This window comes from Manis javanica, chromosome 8 (assembly GCF_040802235.1).
Source record: "Manis javanica isolate MJ-LG chromosome 8, MJ_LKY, whole genome shotgun sequence".
Taxonomy (NCBI): Eukaryota; Metazoa; Chordata; class Mammalia; order Pholidota; family Manidae; genus Manis; species Manis javanica.
The window spans coordinates 113,549,370-113,566,380 of NC_133163.1; the positions used below are offsets into that span (position 1 = coordinate 113,549,370).

General features: G+C 39.3%; 1 protein-coding gene across 6 annotated transcripts in view; it reads left to right on the forward strand.

The window, feature by feature from the left end:
- Window positions 1-17,011, forward strand: part of ZNF609 (zinc finger protein 609) — a 299,633-nt gene that overhangs the window by 27,712 nt on the left and 254,910 nt on the right. For 4 of the 6 annotated variants that reach the window (XM_073211989.1, XM_073211988.1, XM_073211986.1 and 1 more), the window contains exon 2: window positions 2,761-3,634. The exons of 1 other annotated variant lie outside the window; for it this stretch is intronic. In XM_073211989.1, coding sequence (XP_073068090.1) covers window positions 2,888-3,634 — 747 coding nt within the window. In that variant the 5' untranslated portion in view covers window positions 2,761-2,887. The remainder of the gene's footprint in view (window positions 1-2,760; window positions 3,635-17,011) is intronic. One more of the 6 variants, XM_073211990.1, reaches the window with a different exon arrangement.

Consider the following 17,011-nt stretch of genomic DNA (forward strand, 5'->3'; position numbering starts at 1 on the left):
TTCAAATTCTCTAGATTTTTCTATCTCTTTTTAACATTTTAACACTGCAGCGCAGTTTGAGGTTGGCCCTGTTTTTGTCCTTTGCCAGAATGTGTGCAAGTTTGTTTTTTTTAAATTGATTTTGCTGAGAAAGTAGTGAATCTTTCAATTTGCATGCAAGATCTTTTTCCGCTCAAGATGGTATTCATTTATTATGTCTCTGTGGGCTGCTTTCCTCCCATTTTTCTAGCTGCTTCTTCAGTTTGCAGTGTTATTAAATGACTTTCTCTCAATTTCCCTCATTATTCTCTTTTTGCTATCCTTTTCCTTTGCATTCTGGAAAAATATCTTAAGTTTTCTTGTTATTTACTGATTCATTTTCCACAGTTCCAGGTCTGTGCCTTTTTGATCTCTTTGAAGTTTAATTAGTATTCCACTTTTTGTTTCCATGCATGTTCCTTTTTAAAAAAATCATATCCTTTCTTTTTTCCCTAAGTTCATACCTTTTCATTTCAGCCTGTAAGCTTAATGCTGTCTCTTCCTTCCTGGCACACTTCATTAATCCTGCTCCATAGAGGCTACTGTCAGGACCTCTCAATGACACTAACATTTTTAGGTATTTTATATTTCTTTTATGTCCTCCTCCAGAGTCTCCAGAGCCTGCCATTACCATCCTGTATTCTAAAGAAAGGTGTTTTTTTGTCTTGTTTTTTTTTAAGAGGAATTTCTTTTGAAAGTTTTATTGTTTTTCCAAGAATTAACAAACATGGGGTTGTTTTAAGGGTCAGATTAAATACTGACAATTATATAACTGGAGGAAAGTGGTTAAGTCTTAGATAAAAGTGGGTTATGCTCTAAGCCTAGCCACAACTGCAAAGATTGCAGAGGTATTAATTATGATGTTGGGAAGAACTATGCTTTAATAAACCTTCATAGTGCAAATTCAGCTGGTATTCCGATTTTCTAGAAATGTCTTCTGACCCCATAATAGAACTATTTTTAGTACCATGTTTCACTGCCTTATTCACAGTCTTATTCACTGTTATATTCTCAGCTCCTGGCTTAATGTCTGGCACATTGATACAAATTTTTTTGAACGAATTAACAAATATGTTCTATACAACTGTTTCATAGAGGCCGAGTCTTCTTCTGTAATGTTTAGAATTCCAAACATTTTATTAAAAATGTTTTCAAAATTCTAAACATTTTCAGAGGTATCATTTCTCTGACTCTTCTGGGTTTATGTCTTCTTTACCTCATTGGTGGCATTTTTTGATAGTTCCTACATTATGTCAACCCCAACACACACACTTTTTGCTCATTCTTTTATGAAGTAAGGTCTGTGTAGACTTGAAGCCAGCAGTGGTTGGCTGCTGTTGGCACTAAGCTCTCTACTTGGCTAAAAGATATATTTTCTTCTCAGTTCTACAGCTAAATGGCAGACTAATGTGCACATCTTTTTCTCTTAAATTTCAGTTGCTAGCAGGCATTCAATTGGTACAGCTGTTCTCTTCTAGGATGACATCTTCTCTTATAACTGCACCCTGGTTCTTTGACACTGTCTGGAGAGAGTAGGTGAAAAATTATAATTTGTCTTTTCTCTGTACTGTTTGTAGCATTTGCCTGTTGGAAATCTTATTTTGTAGGATTCATTGTGCCACCACTGGTTTGCTCTTTCTACTCTGTTATCTTTTGGGGGTTACTTTGTAAACAGATATAGAGAGATGGCTGATAGGGGTATAAGCCAGAATGGAACTCTTTGGCTTTATTATAAAGTAGTACCTGGACAGTGTTTGTTGGCTGCCAGGTTCTAGCTGGTACAGTGCCTGGGTCTCATGAGTCAGCAGACTGGAGAGAGATAAATTTCCTTTTTTACCACCATCCCCCCTTTTTTTTTAGCCACTCTGTTTTATGTTGTGAGATCCTTCTCAGTTCAGCACCATCAATCTTATATAAGAATGTGCAGCTACCCCCAATCTGCTGTTAGGAGTTTTAGTAGTGTTCAGTTATTGATAGGGTAAAAAAATTTTCCCTATTTTTGTGTCTTCATGATGAAGTGGGTGTTTAGTGGGAAATGGGAAAGGCCACATGGAATTACAAAATTTGAAACCTGGGGCTTAATAAGGTTTATTTAACTGAACTTAAGATGATTGGTTGTGTCCTTTCCTCTAGGTGTCTCATCAGTTGCAGTTTTTGTCCCCTATCCTAATGTATTTTTCCCAGTTCTGCTTGCTTTTCTCTTTTAATCTTACTTGCCCATATTTAGACTTTTACCCCTCTAACAGTTGAATGACAAGGAATCTATATTATGTTTTATAGGGACAGGCCCTGTTAATAGAGGGCTTTAGGAGCTTTTGCTACTCCATGTTCTGAGTGTCTGATAATTCAAGAAGAAAGGGGATGTGAGTCAAGTTGTGCTAGAGCTTCAATCTCTGATGTGCTATGGCCTCTGTTGTTTGAGTGAGGAGTGCCAGCTGGCAGTAGTAGTAGAAATAAGTCTCTTGGGAATGGGAAACTTAACTCCAGAGGATTCCTAGTTAAGACTTACCACAGACTCTCCGGGCAATTGGAAATATTGTACTCTTCCTTGGGGAGATGGAGTGGGAATTAATTTTCCCTTTGGTCTGATGTGACTTGGTTAGAAATACACTTGAACCTTGTCTTGTCCATTGTGATGTGATAGCCACCTAGGAAGGGTCTGTTTTGTGTGGGAGTTTATTTCAGGCTGTCTCCTTGCCTGTATTGTTTCCTTTAACAGCTCTTTAAATTTTCTTTTTCCAGCAATGATGTTGTCCACTGGGCATGTACTGACCAATGTGGCAGGTCTGAGAACATAGCTGAAGCTGAAAATAGGAAAGCTGGGGGCAAGGAAGAGCCTTGAATCTTGAGGTGGGACGTTGACTCTAAGATGTCCTTGAGCAGTGGAGCCTCCGGAGGGAAAGGAGTGGATGCAAACCCGGTTGAGACATACGACAGTGGGGATGAATGGGACATTGGAGTAGGGAATCTCATCATTGACCTGGACGCCGATCTGGAAAAGGACCAGCAGAAACTGGAAATGTCAGGCTCAAAGGAGGTGGGGATACCGGCTCCCAATGCTGTGGCCACACTACCAGACAACATCAAGTTTGTGACCCCAGTGCCAGGTCCTCAAGGGAAGGAAGGCAAATCAAAATCCAAAAGGAATAAGAGTGGCAAAGACACTAGCAAACCCACTCCAGGGACTTCCCTGTTCACTCCAAGTGAGGGGGCAGCTAGCAAGAAAGAGGTACAGGGACGCTCAGGAGATGGTGCCAACTCAGGAAGCCTGGTTGCTGCTATTGCTCCCAAGGGCTCAGAGAAGGCGGCTAAGGCATCCCGCAGTTTAGCCGGCTCCAAAAAGGAGAAGGAGAACAGCTCATCTAAGAGCAAGAAGGAGAGAAGCGAAGGAGTGGGGACTTGTTCAGAAAAGGATCCTGGGGTCCTCCAGCCAGTGCCCTTGGGAGGACGGGGTGGGCAGTATGATGGAAGTGCAGGGGTGGATACAGGAGCTGTGGAGCCACTCGGGAGTATAGCTATTGAGCCTGGGGCAGCGCTCAATCCTTTGGGAGCTAAACCGGAGCCAGAGGAAGGGGAGAATGAGTGTCGCCCGCTAAAGAAAGTCAAGTCTGAAAAGGTAAGAGGTGGCCAGATCTGGCTGCCCAGTGCCAGTCAGAACGGCCCTAGACTAACTGCCAAATGCTGTGTGCACTCTGTGGGAGGCTCATTAGTTTGTGGGTAATGACCAATTACAAGGTCAGAGCAGCTGGTAATGATAATATGGTTTTATTTCAAATTAGAGGATTCCCTGCAGATTCATTAATAGCAGGCCTGGATATTTTGGAGAAGAGTATCTGTTGTTGGGGGCAGCTGCGTGGCAGAATGAATTTTCTGTGTCATGTTGAGAACCTCCCAGCTTGTCATAGTCCCACCTCAGAGACTTGTCACTGGAGGCTGTCATCATCAACCTTTATGTGGTTCCCAGCTCGACTGGCATTTCATCCTCAGTGTCATTGATAAACTCGATAAGTTATATGAAATAAGAATGGTTTATAAGAAGAATCATTCTGTGCAGTTCTGACTGGGATAAATGGTGCTCCTGGGTCTTTGAAAGAGAAAAGGGTTAAATACATTTCATGGCATGATATCTACACAAGTGTTCTATTGATGGCTGCTAGAGAGCAAAGGGGCACAGTGTGGGGCAGTTAAACAAGAGGGTAGGAGGTACTGATTATATATTATGAGGCACTTTATCAGACCTTATGAGTTAGTGTTGTGGCTATGGAAGTTTGGCTTGAAAGAGATTCTTTGGCCATTAAACGTATAGTTCTTGGCCAAATATCTTCCCTCAACTATTGGTAATCAAATTTCTTATGGTTTAAAAGCTGCCAAATAGTGTAATGATACCTTGCCTTCTGCTTAACTTGGAAGGACAAGTGCCTGGAGCCTCAGGAGGGGCAATCCTCCTGTGGGAAGATGATCTTAGTTCATGTCACAGGAAATGGAGCTTGCAGGGCTGGCTGAGTAGGTTTGAGTCAAGGGTCAGCCTGGACTGCCTTAAAGTTCATCAGCTTACATTTTCCTGCAAAACAGCCCGCCTGGTGATGAGCTGTTCATTGGCTCTTGATTTTCTGCTCTGTGTTCTGCTTGCCCTGTGCTTTCAGCTGATCCTAGCAGATGCAGTATAAATTGATTTCTCTGTAATTACATCAGCTGCAACAGGGAATACCTGTTTCCATACGTAAGTGTTAATAAACAGAGGCTGGATATGTATATTTGGGTGGTGGTGCCCTCTCAATGCCTGGATTCCAGTGGTAGCTTGCTCTTTCTTTGCAGGAAGTATTTTGGTCTTTGCCTCTGGCACATCTGTAGCTCTTAGCAACATCTGGCCTTCCCCGGTAACAGAGCTGTGAATTTTCTTCCACCAATAACGCAGTGGTTCATTCCCTTTTACCAGTGACAGCTGCCAAAGAGGCTGCCTGTGTTTAGGTGGCAGATGCTTTAGTCCACCTCAGCAGAATGAAGTTCCAGCTGGTTACTGGCATGGCTTATCCTGTGCTGGCTGTGATTTACCATTTTCTCTGGAGTACAGATGGATAATACTATTTTAAAGAGGCCTAGGAGTACCAGAAGTTCTTGCTTCTGTTCCAGGTCCATTAAACTGTTCCCTACATCTGGCTTCAATAAACTCTTGCCATATATCCATGTTCATAATCATTGTTCTTCCTGTGCTGAAAAGTGGCCACTTCTGAGGGTGCTCTTCATTTTCCTTTCTCTTTAGAACTCCTGACTCATGTTGCAATCTTCTAAGCCCAGTAGTAATCTGTGGGTAAAAGGATTAATAATGTTTAGCTCTATGTTGGACTTAAGTCTAAATGTCTATGATCGTCTCCAACAGAGAAGCAAATGGAACCTATTTTCTCTTATAGGTGCAGGGACTGGCTGGGTGGCTTCCCTTTAGATTATAATAGGGCTGAAAGATACAGTACATTCAGCTAAGAATACACCTTGGTGCCATGGAGCTTTTCTCCTCAATAATGTAGCTGTTTTATAATCTTGTCTTTGAAGGAGACTGAGATTGGGACAGTGGAATGAGAGAGAACAGGGAGAGAGGCTATACTTCAGTTTTTGGAAGAAGAATAAAATTGCTGGGAAGTACTTATAGAAGGAGAAAATTTGCTGTGCAGTTTGATGTTACTTTGAGAACCTGCTTTCTCAATTCTTTCCCCATTCACTTAACCCTTTTGAACAGCCTGGTTCTGGGCTTCTGCTTTTAATAAAGCCTTTGACCATTGAAATAAATAATTTAAATAAATGTTTGGACGTTGCTAGGAGATGAAAACACTGCCAGCAGAGAGCACTTCTGGAATGGGAGGAGGGGAAGACACACAAGTTAAGGGAAAAGAAGGCCAGTAATCTTTCAGTGCAGCAACTTTGGAGAAACAAGAGAGGTTTGGGGCATAAGAGGTACTCAACCAGTGTTTGATTAGTATTATAGCTTATAAACTAAGCCTTTGAAAACTTATTTAATATTTTCTTTCCAAGATACGGGCTTGCCTATGGCTTAACTGGTTTGGAATGTTGTTTCCATTTGGGGACGGCCAACAGAATCAAAACAGCAAAACAGATGTTTTGATATAATCTAGGAATTACGTATTCTGAGCTGGAAACTGTCATGAAAAGGGAAAATTCCTAAAATTTGGAAAATGTCTTGAGTGGAGGCTCTCCCTTAACCTACCCCTGGAAGTAGAAGAGAAGACAAATGGATTTTGTGGTGTAAGATAGAATTGTCCCGTGTCTACCAGTAGCTAATGTGGGAGGTATGAATATTCAAATTATCTACCTCAGGACCTTCTCTTTCACCAAAATAGGTATCTCAGTATATGGCTGAGGGGATTTTCTGTCAGCCAAAGATGTGGGTTTCCCTTCACGGGATCCCACTTATGCTCCACCACACCTCCCTACGGCAGGGCTCACTGTGCTATTTCCCAGAGTTCAGAGGGAGACTAGAGATGGATTTTAGCAACTGCTGCTGCCCTGATTTGTTATTGAACACTCCTGCCTCATACTACTTGCCAGCAGAAGAGATGGGGGAGGGAATATTGAAGAATAAACAAGACAGAGCCTTCCGGCTCCTGCTTGTTCCCTTGTCTTTGGTTTGATTGATAGGTTGTTAAGTTAGGGATGGAAGGGAAGGTGGGGAGGGGGAGCCTGTCTGAATGTCCCTGAGCTTAGTGCTTGTGTTGCCACTTTGACAGGCAAGAAAAAAAGAATTTACAAACCACAGAAGGCAGTGGTATATGTGTGCAGACTCTCTCTCTTTCTTGGAGACTCTGTCAGACTCGGGGCTTAAACCGGGAGATTCCCCTGCCCCCTCAAATCATATTAAGTAACCAGTAGGCTCTAGTGGCTAAAGGATCCAGAAGTTTGCAACCAGAAGCTCCTCTGGCTTCTTCAGCTTCTGCTTTTGATGTTGCAAGGTAAGAACACTACACTCTGCTTTCCCCCTGCTTGTATTGTAGCTTCTGCTGCTTTCAGAATGCTGCATATATTTACCACTTCCTCCATTAGTTTAGGATACAAAGAAAACCAAAAACCGTTAAGCATGCTCTTTGCTCTTTCAACTTCTGATCAGGCTTGCTGTTGTATCCTTTGTTCTAATAACATCTTCCTTTGCCCTTGGTTTTGTTTTCCTGCCCCAGTTTATGCCTTCCAGCTTAGTTCTCTTGTGTTGCAATCTCTCATTGCCCAACCAAGGTCAGGTCTCTTTGATTCCTTCTGATTTGAGGCTTTTCTCTGTTATACCTTCCTGTTCACTAGCTGTTCTTTCCCAGCCATTGATGGCAAAGCAGTCAGCCTTGCTTTCTGAAGCCAAATGCCCTCAGGTATTTTCCTACATGGAGAAAATTAAAAAGAAGTTGATATTTATGTGGGAGACAGATGCATTCTCTAACTGCAAAGCAGCCTGAGCTTAATTAATTTGTTTTTTTTTCAGCAGCTCTGTTTTCCATCTGGGTGTTGTAATTCAAGGAAGGCCCAGAGAAAGAGTATCTTGTCCAATCTCCTCATTTTATGGAAAAGGAAACTAGCACCAGGAAGGTCATGTGACTTCCTAGGGTCTCACAGGCAGTCAGTGGCAAAGCCCGACATAGAATCCAGGTTTTTTGTTACTAGGTTCTTAGGGCATATTGTTACTCTGGGATTTTTAACAAATCTTTATAACTGTTGTGAGAGATTCTGTCTTCCCACTTTAAAAACTACCTCAGAAGCACTGGATGTAAAAGCCCAGATACTGTTAAGGCTGCTTTCATTTTTTCTTCATCCTAATTTTAACACTGTAGACACTCAATAAACAAAGAATCTTGAGTTTAGGTTTCTTTGGTAAGGTGCTTATATTTGCAAAGAACAACCATTTATAGCTGGTGCTGACCCTATCCTATTATATATAGAGAGAGGGGGAAAGTGACTTATTGCTACTTTGAGCTTGATCTTGAGTGTGGGGGTGTATATGTGTTCTGGAATATTGCATTCAGTCAAATTTTCATTCTAATCATTGGAGTGTTGCCAGTTCCCTCCTTATTTGACAACTGCAGAGAAGATAACGCACGCGTGTATCTCTTGCTTATACACACACACCTGCCCCTTGGACCTATCTCTAAATGTATTGTGGATTATAACTGTTTGTAAAGGGGTGATATACTATTGGATACCATTACCACCTTTAATTCTTTCAGTTCCTTAATTAAATTAAATTTTAGATACCAGATATTGTGCTGGGGTTGGATGTACACTGGTGGATAAAACAGAAAAGGTTCCTGCTCTTTGAGGGGCTTACAGTTTACCATCCAGAGCAGAGTTCCTGAAAATGTGGCCCATAAAATCATATGCAACACATGACTTGAGTGTCAAAAATGCAGATTCTTGGGCCCTACCCCAGATGTGTTAAATTAGTTTTAGGGATAAGAGCTCAGAAATCTGTACTTCCGGAAGACTCTCCAGATAGTTGCTATGTACTTTCATGTTTGTGAACCACTGTGAATTTTCCTTATAAGGTGGACAGTGGAGCCACTTCTAACATAGAACACCAGTCTTCCAAACTCAAATTTCACAGAAACTCTTATGTGTAACTTAGTGCTTAAGAGTATGAACTCTGGAGCCAGACTACCTCAATTTGTGCCCTAGCTTTGCCACTTACTGAGTGATATGGAGTAAGTTACACAACTGGTCAGCCTGTTTTCTCATTTGCAAAATGAGGAAAACAATAGTTCCTACATAGGGTTGTTCTGAGATTCATTTATTCATATAAAACACTTAGAATTAGTGCTTAGCACATAGGAAGCATTCAGTAAATATTAGAAAAAAAGGAAAACATGATTTGCATTGAAAAATGCCTCAATCTGCCCTAGGCAGTAATGGCCTGATATATAACATTTCACCTATATGGGAAACCCAGTATGAATAGATAAACATGTTGGCTAAGACTTGTCACATGCTGCTCAGAAGTAGTTCCAAACCTAGGCTGGGAAATTTGCATGCTGGGGGTGTGTTCTAAAGCCCCTGGTATTTATAGTGGGGGTGGAGGTGGGGAAGATCAAAAATTGGCTTCAGAGGATATTGAAGAGGCCTGTTTCACTACAGATTTCATCTGAATTGAGTTTCCTTTCTGGCCATATCCCTGGTGTGGGGTTGGGTATGTTGGATAGATGTGACTGTGGGTTTGCCAGCATGTGCAATCTCGGATGCTGAAAGAGCACTAAATGTTTTTGTTTCCACACAAGAGTGCATGGAAAATCTAAGTCCTAGTCCTTAATCTTCATCCCCCAGTGTGAACTTGTACTTTTGCCATTTGGGTATAAGAGCTTTTACCAGCAGAGCTCATCCAGGGAGGCAGCAGGGCTTGGGCTTTCAGGCTGGAGGTGGCGGTAACATACACAGCTGAGCTCCTGCCACTGCTGGCTGGCTGTGCCCTCTTCTCTGTGGTTTTCACTCTTGAAGCCATTCTTGAGTAACCCACCTCCAGAGCTGCTGACAGGGCCTTGTTCAGAGGCCTTGGAAATTGCACTGTTCATTTCCTTATCATCCCCTGACCTGCAGTGCAGAGCCTACTGGTGCAGGAACAAGGCAGAAAAAAATCCAGACGGCTCCCAGCCAGCATGTGTCAAGGGCTACAAAGAAGGAAATTGGACTTGTTCACTTCAAAACCATGGGGTTAGGCTTTGATTTTTGGTTCCTACTGAGAGTTATTTGTATGTGTGCACATGTTCTGTCTCTGTGTATATGTATAGAAAGAGTCTGTGCATGGCAAAGCTGTAGAGGAGGAGCATCTGAAAGTAGAGAGCAGAGAAAAGATTGCTTTTCTCTTCAGTTAGTTTCCCAATTGTGCCACTGGAATGGGCCTGCAATGATTAGCATCAGGAAGGTGCCAGGCCATATTAATGTTTTAAAATATATTTCTAGTGGTACAGTTTAGTCATAGTTAAGAGTACCCACCCAAGTAAGAAGCTTCCCTGGCTGGTTGAAGAGACATTTAAAATTCATATTCCCCTGAAGTTGTTCATCCTAGATGACATTGACATCATCAATGTTTAAGCTACCTAAGAAAGTATAGACTTTGGGTCAGTCTTGGGTAAGAGGCTCTTTTGAGATGGGGGATAGTATGACAAAGGAAAGACAGATTTGTAGCATTTTGAGATTTTCTGTTCATAGGGCAAAATTTGATTTTATTTTCAGAGCCTGTCCTCATTTTTTTCAGAGCCTGTCCTCATTACAAAAAAAATCTAGTTCCTTTTTCTCTTGGTGTTTCTCTTGCCCTAGGAGACCCAAAGGAAACACTCTTCAGGCGGATGAAGTAAAATGTGGATGATAAGAGGTTCTTGAGCAGAGTTTACATCATTCTGTCCTTAATTTTCCTTTTTTCTAGATTTCTATGGCCCTAATGTCATTGGAGCCTTTGTGAAGTGGGGGAAAAAGGAGCCTTTTAGCTTTCAGACCCTAGAGGTGTTTTTAAATCCTAAGTGTCTCTCTTTTTGAAGGTACTCTATAGAGAAGGATTTTCACATGAGAAGGTGGTAACTAAGTTGAGAGGGGATTACTTCCCTTTACAAAACAGTGGTTCCCTGCCCTGACAGCATCAGCATCTGGGACCTTGTTAGAAATTAAAATATCAGGGCCCATCCCAGGCTCCCAAATCAGAAAGTCTAGGGATGAGGCCCAGCAATTGCATTTTAATATTAGATCTCCCATTAATCCCATAATACACACTAAAGTTTGAGATCCACAATTATAGAGCGCCCTTCCCTCAATAGTGAAGATTTACCAAAAACTTTAAGGGATAATAAGTAACTCTGAACAGTAGGTATGATCCCCTCCCCCTAGGCCCAGTGATGTTTAGATACATCTTTTCTCTTTGTGGACAAACTAACAGAATCCTGAAATTGGAAGGAAAACTTAAGGGTTTGGGACTTTGAGAGCAAATGAGATACTCAAATTATTTATCTTTTCTAAGCCTCAGTTTTCTCATCTGTAATGTGGAAGCGAATAATAGTACTGACTTCATTGGGTTATTATAAGGATTTGGTAAGATAAAAAAAGGGTAAGTACTCAGCACAGTGCCAAGCACATAGTAGGTACTCAGTAAATGTTAATTCAGTGTTATTAGCTACAGCATGCAAGGAGAGAGGATATTCTTAGAGACTTTGAAGAGTTAAGCACCAGGAGGTTTGGAAAATAATGGGTTTATGATAGCTAATATTCTGACTCCTACTGATTTCCAAGAAGACTTGAGGAGAGATTGATTCAGAGCATTTGGAGCCATTAAGGACTGGAGTGTTATTGTTTGATTGATAGGTTTGTTGGACTGCTTTTGGTACAGTGCTGATGTCAGGTTGAAGAACCATGGCTCTTGCTTAGCTATTTCCCATTTCAATTCAGTTTCTTTGTTATATGCTCAGGCCTTCTAAATTATTTTTCTAAGGATTGAAATTAATATAACATGAATTGTTTCACTTTAGAAAGCTTTTTTACCTCTGTTAATCCTTGAAGAGTACACCTAGTTTTAGAAGGGATTAGAACTGCAGATAGTCTGAAGAGTCAGGAGAAAAATAAGGATTTGAGGTACCTCTTTTTGTGAATTTGTCACTAGCTGCAGGAAATAAAAAGGCAGTCCTTAGATTTTTAGAGGTGGTCAGTTTTCAACTTGAAATGTGGTCCATTGAGAGAGTACAATTTAACTATGTGCCTGAAAAATAGGCTAATTGAATATTTTTAAATTTGAGACCATTGGGTTCCAGCCCTAGTGGCAAATACTGGATTGCACTTGGATGTCCCAAACCTAGCCGTTAAGTCCTTTCTTGGCCTTTTTAAAAAAAAATTAAGATATAATTTATATAATGTTATATTAGGTATGCAATGTAATTATTCAATATTTGTATGTATTGCAGAATAATCACTACAGTTAACTTCAGTTAACATCTGTCACCACACAGTTACAAATATTTTTTTACTTGTTATGAGAGCTTACAAGATTTGCTCTCCTAGCTGCTTTCAAATACGCAATACAGTACTATTAACTATAGTCACCATGCTGCGCATAACATCCTAGGACTTACTCATTTTGTAGCTGGAAATTTGTACTTTTTGATGTTTTCCTCATTTTGCGCACCTCCATTCCCCACTTCAGGCAACCACTAATCCATTCTCTGTATCTGTGAGCTCAGGGCTTTTGTTTTGTTTTAGATTCCACATATAAGTGAGATTATAAGGTATTTGTCTTTTTCTGTTTGACTTATTTCACTTAGCATAATGCCCTCATGACCCATCCATGAAGTTGCAAATGACAAGATTTCATTCTTTTTTTATGAATGAATAATATATTCCATTGTGTTTTTGTGTTTGTGTGTATCACGTTTTCTTTATCCATTCATCCATCAATGGACCATGTAGGTTGTTTCCATGTCTTGACTATTGTAAATAATGCTGCAGTGAACACAGGGGTGCAGATATCATTTCAAAGTTAGTGTCTTCATTTATTTGGATAAATACCCAGAAGTGGAACTGCTGGATCATATGGTAGTTCTGTTTTTAATTTTTTGAGGAACCTCCAAACTGTTCTTCATAGTGGCTGCCCAATTTACATTGCCACCAACAGTGCACAAGTATTCCCTTTTCTCCACATCCTTGCTAGCACCAATGTATTTTCTTTTATTTATTTTTATTGGAATATAGTTGATAGACAATATTATATTGGTTTCACCTATACAACATAGTGACTCAATAATTATATACATTACTCAATGGTTACAGAGTAAGTGTAGTTACCCGTTACCATACAAGATATTACAATATTATTGGTTATTTTCTCAATGTTGTACTTCCATTCCTATGATTAATTTATTTGTAATTTAAAGTTTATACTGCTTTATCCCCTTCACCTTTTTTACCCATGCCAACAGCTCTCCTCCCTGTGGTCTGTTGTCAATATTTATGGGTCTGTTTCTTTTTTGTTTTGTTTTTTTAGATTCCACATATAAATGAAATCTTATGGAATTTGTCTTTATCTGACTTATTTTGCTTAGCATGATACCCTCTAGGTCCGTCCATGTTGCCATGAATGGCAGGCTTTCCCTTTCATGGCTATTGATATTCCTTGTGTGTATATGTACTACATCTTCTTTATCCATTCATCTATTGGTGAGCACTTGGGTTGCTTCAGTATCTTGTCTATTGTATAAATAATGCTGCAGTGAACATGGGTGTGCATATATCTTTTCTAATTAGTGATTTTGTTTTATTGGGGTAAATTCCCAGAATTGAAATTGTGGGGCCATATGATACTTCTATTTTTAGTTTTTTGAGGAACCTCCATATTGTTTTCCACAGTGGCCAGACTTCTTTTCATTCCCAACAGTGTAGGGGGGTTCCCCTTACTCCCCATCCTCACCAGCACTTGTTATTTCTTGTCTTTTGGGTAGTAGCTATTCTGACTGTGTGAGGTGATACCTCATTGTCGTTTTGATTTGCACTTACCTGATGATTAGTGATGTGAAGCATTTTTTCATGTGTCTGTTGGCCATCTTTATGTCTTTGGAAAAATGTCTGTTTAGGTCCTCTGCCCATTTCTTAATTGAGTTACTTGGGGTTTTTGTTTGTTTGGTGTTGAGTTGTAAGAATTCTTTAGATATTTTGTCTTTCTAATAATAGCCATTCTAACAGGTATAAGGTGATATCTCATTGAAATTTTGATTTGCATTTCCCTGGTGATTAGTGATGTTGAGCATCTTTTCATGTGCTTGTTTGTCATCTTGGCCTCTTGTTTTTGTTTAGTAACAGGTTCTCTTCATTGTAAAGTTTATTATAAACTGTTACCTAGTCCACTCATCTCAGAGTTGCTGTTTCCTACTTGAAGTTTCCTTAGAAGTTAAGTACTTAACTCTGCACCAAATGAAACCTTAGTGAAAGCTACTTAGAGTATTGTAGAAAGGAGGTGTACATGTTCATCATACACCAACCAAAGTAGCATGAAGTTAGAGAGATTAACATTCAGGCTGAAGAATCTCTTGGTACTGAAGCTTCTCAGCTGGAGGTGCATATCAGAATCACTTCTGGAGCTTTTACAAAATAAAAGTGCCCTACTGAAGTAAAATCTTTAGGGCTGGGGACCCCAAGTATGTGCAAATTTTTTTAAGGCTTCAATAGGTGCTTTTAATATACCTCTTAGTTAAAGACCACTATTGTTTGTGGAAAGTTCTTGGCTTCATTGTATAGCCTCTGGGAATCCCCATTACTCCCTTGCTGTTTGCTATTTCCAGGTAAAGTTAAGTACTGTATTTTAGATATCGTGATCCTCAAGTGTTTTACAGCATGCTCAAAATTCTCCTCCAACTTCCCTTTTTCATTGCTCAATCTTTGTCTTGGGGTCAGTCATTTAGGAATACAGCTATAATGAATCTCGATTTCTCATTGCCTCCTTAGGAGAACTAATTACTGAATTTCTCATACAGCTTTTAAGGTAGAGCATCCAAATCAGTGTTACTGATTCAAATTTAAATTATTGTTCTGGAATTTTTAAGGCAAATTTGAGCAAAATTCTTAGGACTAGATACATTTACCGTATATTGGGAACTTGTGATATTTTTTCTATGTAAATTAGAAGGAAGCAGAAGACAGTTTTAGATTACCTAAATTTATTGCTAGTCCAAAAGCAGCTCCTTTTCTCATTCATCTGTGAATGTATTTCTATGTTTATGTAGAACAACAGATATTCTTAATTTTCTGGAAGTCCATGACACCCCAAAATAAAATGATGCAGCTAAACAGTAAGAGTTTTTTTCCTGAACCTGCTTCTGGACATGTTAAACGTGTGTTTTAAGAAGAGAGACATCACTTCACAGAAATAAAAGAAGTCTCCTTACTCAGTTCTTTGCTTTTTTTTTTTTTTTAAATAAACATATAACTGTTTCTTTGAAGTTAAGAAGAAAATTAAATGTTTTTGAATATAAGGGTTTTCCCTGCTGGGATTTTAGGTCTCATATCTAAGGAAGAGTAATTAGAGTATTAGATTTTTATCAGAGATGAACACATACTTCCATATATATGCTGCAAACTAATAGTTAAAAGTGTTATAGAATATCATATTTTGACCAAAATACAATTACATAATCTTAAATTCTCATGCAATAAAATATTACATATGGTTTTTAGTACTGGTACATGCATAACCAAAGCTCTTGGAATTTACATTAATCTATACTTTAGATGGATATTTTTAGGTTTTGGAGTATCTCAGATGCATATACCTCTGAATAGGAGGAGAAAAAATTGGCAAATGGGAAAAAATCATCATACAAAGTGACTGTACATTTATATACACCATGTTAGACTAATTCCATCAGTATGCAGATTCCTAAACATCTGGTAGAGTGTCTGTTTTAGATAAAATATGCCATAAGGCATTTTTCATTTTGCTTGTACATATGTGCTTAGATTGAGAATGTGGGGACTTGAAATCAAACAAGCTGATTGCTTATTAAAATTTTTCAGAAAGAGGCTGAGAAATTCTCTCATTTTTATTTGCCTCTGGTATCTCTCCTGTCCTTTGCCATTTCTTACAAGGATCAGGTTCTAAAGTCAGCATATAAGGCACTCAGTGAGAAAGTGCCCTTGAAAATTACTTAGGATGATGCCATGTTGAACATTGACATACTGGCTTTATAAATTCAACACAAGCAATTTTTTCTCCAGCAGTAAGACAAACCATTATTTCTTCATTTGAGGTTTCATGTAAAAGCTGGCTTGTATTTAAGGACTGTATTGATAAAAAAATATACAAATGTAAATTCTAGAATTACTCTAACTGAGAAAATGCTTACATTATTAGAGGCATATGAGAGGAATGGAAACCAGATAAGTGAACAGTCAGTTCGAGTCTCCTCTCTCTGGCTCGCTCCAGAACGTATAATCAATGAAGAATAACTGTGAGGTCCAAACCATTCAGATCGTTCTTTGTTTCTTTTTTTCTTGCCAGCCACATAGAGTTGATTTGATTTGATTTGATTATATTAAATGTGTATATCTAGTTATCTGTTTAGTGTACAAAGGTATTTTGTGACAGCAGAGGAAATCTTGGGGTCCACATTCTTCTCTCTGTAGTGGAAATTTATAGGTCAGTTGGACCCAGTTTACTGTAAGATTATTCTTTTGTGGCATTTATTTTCCGGTTCTAATTTCCATGTTCCTCACAATACTCACGAAGTCCTTCCCTTTAGGTTCCCTTGGTCACTGAAGAAGAAATAGGCCATTTCTATATGGTAACCTCAGGTCTTACTTACCCTTGAGTTAAACAAGAACCATCCTATAGACAAACTGAAGAACAGAGTTGTTCTCTGCTTACCAGCATAAATATCCCTGAGCCTAGTCTCTCTTCCTTAGGTCCAGTGCCCTCGGTAACTTCTTTGAGCTACTCTTCACTTTCTTTTTTTTGACTGGCAAATAGAATCTAAACCATGCCTTTTAAAAATAATGTAGTTGTTTTAAGTATTTTTTATTTCTGAGACTCTATTTTACATTTGTTATTGGTCCTGGCTTAACCAGATGGAATTATATTTAGTAATGCTGACTTAGAGCTCTTCCTCCTTCTCCCCAGTTGAAAATAATTAACCAGGATAAAATAGTCATTTGGTATGTTCTACCATGGGCACTCATTATAATTTGGGCACAGCACAGCATAGATTGTATAAGGAAAACCACTGTACTGTTGACAGTGAGATTTTACCTGTAGTTTGAAATTGTTATTAGCTACTGCTTAGAGATGACAATGCTGTGAATAGTATACCTTATTTGAAGTCTTGGTGCCAATGCTATGGTGTTAGCTGTGTTCTGTGGCAGTTTTGGGCAGAACATTGCAATTGCCCTACAGGACTGGAGAGACAAAAGTTTCCATGTTGAAGAGCTAAATAGAAATGATTCTGGGTGTAGGCCAATACAACATCACTGAGGAAGAAGAAAAGTACAGTTTGCT